Source organism: Hyperolius riggenbachi, chromosome 3, assembly GCF_040937935.1.
Source record: "Hyperolius riggenbachi isolate aHypRig1 chromosome 3, aHypRig1.pri, whole genome shotgun sequence".
Lineage (NCBI taxonomy): Eukaryota > Metazoa > Chordata > Amphibia > Anura > Hyperoliidae > Hyperolius > Hyperolius riggenbachi.
In genome coordinates, this window is record NC_090648.1 from 442,254,954 (window position 1) to 442,259,298 (window position 4,345).

Genomic DNA, 4,345 nt, shown 5'->3' on the forward strand with positions numbered 1-4,345 from the left:
TGCTCTCTCCCTTCTTACAATTATTTTCCTCTCAATACCCTCCTCTCTCTCATTACCCCCACTGTATCTCACAACCCAGCTCTCTCTCTTTTTGTCTCTCACGCACTCCCCCTCCCCCCCTTCCTATGCCTGCCCAGCCACAGCATGTACCTACAGTACCTACCCTCCCTGCCATTTACCAGCCCACCCAGGTGCAGCTACCTAAGTGCAGTCCCTTCCACCCAAATCCTAACTACGTACCTTTCTGTACAGCCTGCCCAGCAACAGCTACCTATTCTCCCTACTGCGTTGCTGCTGCAGCTACCTACCTACCTACTGCCCAGCTACAGCTACCTTACCTGCTTACACTCCCTCCTGTCCTGCAGCATACACCTAATCCCTTTACCTACCCTCCCTCATTACTTGCACTGTTTTTCCCAAGCCGCAACTACTTAACATTCCCACCTATCCTCCCGCCCAGCTGTAACTACCTTATCTACCTCCCTACATTCCCTACATCTACCTCCCTACGCTTGCCCACATTGCATTATTTTCTGGTGAAATGTTGCCCACTTTACATTATTTTCTGGTGAAATGTGTCCCACTGTGTTTATTTTCTGCTGAAATGTGGCCCACTGCGTCTATTTTCTGCTGAAATGTGGCCCACTGTGTTTATTTTCTGGTGAAATGTTGCCCACATTGCATTATTTTCTGCTGAAATGTGGCCCACTGCGTTTATTTTCTGCTGAAATGTGGCCCACTGCGTTTATTTTCTGCTGAAATGTGGCCCACTGCGTTTATTTTCTGCGGAAATGTGGCCCACTGCGTTTATTTTCTGCTGAAATGTGGCCCACTGCGTTTATTTTCTGCTGAAATGTGGCCCACAGTGTTTATTTTCTGCTGAAATGTGGCCCACATTGCATGATTTTCTGCTGAAATGTTGCCCACATTGTGTTTATTTTCTGGTGTCTGGGGTAACTGTTGCTGCATTTATTATTTAATGGTCATAGTTGGCTATATTTGTTGCTTTGGGGTTACGGCGGGTATACTAATAAATAGCATCACACAGTTTCTGCACACCCATGATGCGAATCCTCGTTTTGCCACATCATGGCGGAAACACTGCTTTCTTATGCCTCGCTGTTGCATCATAGCGTTAGCTCCGCCCATACAATGTCATGGCCACGCCCATTGGCACTCAGTGATAAATAAGTCGATGATAGGTTGCAGTTTGGGCACTAGGCCTCTGAAAGGTTAGCCATCACTGGACTAGATGGACAGATGTCTGTCTATGTAACTATATACTGTGTACAACACTGCAAAAGATGTCAGCACCATATCATGTCAAAAAAAATTAATAAATGCCTCTTTTCTCACAAGTTCAAAAGTCGCACCCTTTTAATGCTTTTCAGTTCTGCTTTTTAAGCCTGATTTGAAAATGCTTAATTAGGATAGTTTAATAAAAAAATGTAAATCACAATAAACAAAAAAAAAATGTATGCCAGTGATGGTGTGAGATACCTTATGAATTTGGTGACATGTTGGCATTTCAATAAAATCATACCAACAGATTTTAACGAGTGTTAAAATGTTACCATATAAATAAACTGCAATGCTAGTATAATGTCAACTTTTAGATGTCTAACAATATGAATTCAATGAGTCATTTACATAAGAGGTTATATTTAAATATTACTCACTTCTAGGAGACCAGTTGATGGAAGAGCTTGATTACAGCTATTGTTTCCTAGTCCTAAGTCATCAGCATCAAGAAGGTTTTCCACAGGAACATTTTGGCCAGATGTTACGTAAGCAAATTCATTTTGAGTAGAGTCCAGTGCCACACACATATTATAAGAGTAAGGAAAAGGTAAAGTTCCATCACTGTACATGGAGAGAATTCTGGGATCAGGTTGAGGATACAGATTTGTACTGAGAGATCCAAAAGTTGGCAATTGTTTTGAATCTTTACATTTTGTTATAATGGCTACCATCACAGTAACAATAAATAAAAAAGAAATAAGGGCTAAGGCAATTACTAAATATAGCTGCAAGTTGCTTTGTGGGTCTTCATTAAGATGACTGCTAACTTTAGGAACCACTTGCTGGAAATTATCTGCAACTACAAGTCCTAAGGTGACTGTGGCTGAGAGAGAGGGAACTCCATTGTCCTTCACCATAACCACAACCTTGTGGTTAAGTATATCCTTTTCTTGGAGGATCCGTGATGTCCTAATTTCTCCTGTGTGCTCATTAATGATAAAATAAGATGATTCTTACATCTGAATGAAATGATAAGATAACCAAGAATTATGACCAGAGTCAGCATCCATTGCAACCACTTTTGTGATTAAAGAACCTTGTTCAGAGGCAAAAGGAACCATCTCTAACTGAACTGGCCCACCAAATTCTGGGGATGGGTAAAGGATTTTTGGTGCGTTGTCATTCATATCCACTATATGTATAACCAGTGATGTACTGCTATTCATTGAGGGGTGCCCAGTGTCTCTTGCAGTTATGTTGATTAAAAACTCCCTTTGTTGCTCAAAATCAAACGATCTCTGAGCATAGACAACACCAGTTTCTATATTGATAGAAAAATAAGAAGTGGGGTGAGGTTCCATATTTGTGCTGGATATTGAATACATAATCTTTGCATTGTCTCCAGTATCAAGATCTGAAGCTTTAATTTGGTATATTGTGGATCCTGGTAAGTTGTTTTCTGGCACATATGCAACATAAGCTGATTTTAGAAATACAGGTGAATTGTCATTAACATCTGCTATTCCTATTTGGATGATCTGTTTGCTGAAAAGTGGTGGGGATCCCCTGTCAGTAGCTACAATTGTGATATTATATGAAGAATGTTGTTTTCTATCCAGAAAAGCCCTGGTAGCTATTCTGTAATGACTCTCAGATGACACAATCAAGTCAAAAGGCACAATTTCTAGTATTTGACAGTCAACTTCTCTGTAGTCTCCAGAGTCCTGATCATGAACTTCAATCAGAGCTATCATTGTGCCAATTGCAGAATCCTCAGGTATTGGAGAAGAGAGGGAGTTAATTAAAATCTCAGGAGCATTGTCATTGACATCAGTTACCTCTATTAACACTTTGCAATGACTAACTAGACCACCTCCATCTTCAGCTTGTATAGAGAGCTCATAATGTTGTGCTGATTCATAATCTAAATTCCTCTTTGTTTTGATGTCCCCATTACTGGGATGAATATCAAACATGCCTGTATGGTGCACATTTCCTGATGTTTTACTAAAGGAATAAGTAATCTGTCCATTGATACCTTCATCAATATCAGATGCATTCACAGTAATTATAGGGGTATTGACTGAAACATCTTCATTTACACTTACTTTATATACCTGTTGTGTAAACAATGGAAAATTATCATTACCATCAATAACAATTATCTGTATCAAAGCTGTCCCTGATCTCAGAGGATTTCCTCCATCTAATGCTGATAAAATTATTTCATGATCTGCTTTTGTCTCTCGATCCAAAAGTTTTTCTAATACAAGTTCAAGAAATGTAGTTCCATCTGGGTTGATATTTTCAGCCAGGGTAAAATACTGATTATCATTGAGCTTATATGTTTGCACTGAATTGATGCCAATATCTGGGTCTTCAGCATTTTGTAATGTAAATCTTGTTTTAGGTGGAGCGAATTCAACAATTTTCAATGAAAATGTGTCAGGAATAAATCTGGGAGCATTGTCATTTATGTCTTGAATTTCTATTTTGACTTTAAATATATTAAATGGATTCTCAACCACAGCATCAAAGGTTAGGAAGCAGGTAGCTGCTGTCCCACACAGTGTCTCTCTATCTATTCTGTCCTTCACATACAGATTTCCATTATCCAGATTCACATAAAAATATTTCTCAGATAATCGTGATGCAATTTTCAGTTTTCTTGATAAGATCTGATTTACATCTAATCCCAGATCTTTTGCAATATTTGCTATGATAGAGTCTTTCCTCATTTCTTCTACAATGGAATAATGAATCTGACCAGAGACTGAATTACAGAGCCAGGAAAATAAGAAGGAGGTGAATACTTGCCATCTGATTCCCTTGTATTTCTGTGTGTAAGCTCTCTTTGCATCCATTTTCATCATTTGTTAGGTAGCATAAACTGTTCAAGTAATCCAAAGGGACAGGAAGATTGTTTGCTTAATCCTTGTAGGAAATGTGGGGTAAATGTCTTTTAGGTTGATGTAACCAGAGGATCCAGAAAATAGCTGTGCTATCCTGCAGAATTGTTGTGTTTTTCTGAGTGTTGAAAATGGCTGTAGATTTCCAATTCTGCATTCTTCTTCTTACTGGTCAAACAGCGGCGCTCAGAGGT

At 39.1% G+C, this 4,345-nt stretch overlaps 1 protein-coding gene across 1 annotated transcript; it reads right to left on the bottom strand.

Moving 5' to 3' along the window:
- Positions 1-2,255: 2,255 nt before the first annotated feature.
- On the bottom strand, positions 2,256-3,980 carry LOC137562399 (protocadherin gamma-B2-like). Its single transcript, XM_068273738.1, has one exon. It carries the CDS (start codon positions 3,978-3,980, stop codon positions 2,256-2,258), a length of 1,725 nt encoding a protein of 574 aa, XP_068129839.1.
- Positions 3,981-4,345: the final 365 nt, after the last annotated feature.

Bases quoted from the DNA above. Each gene is read 5' to 3' on its own strand.
- LOC137562399 (XM_068273738.1), bottom strand. From the start codon at position 3,980: ATGAGGAAAGACTCTATCATAGCAAATATTGCAAAAGATCTGGGATTA.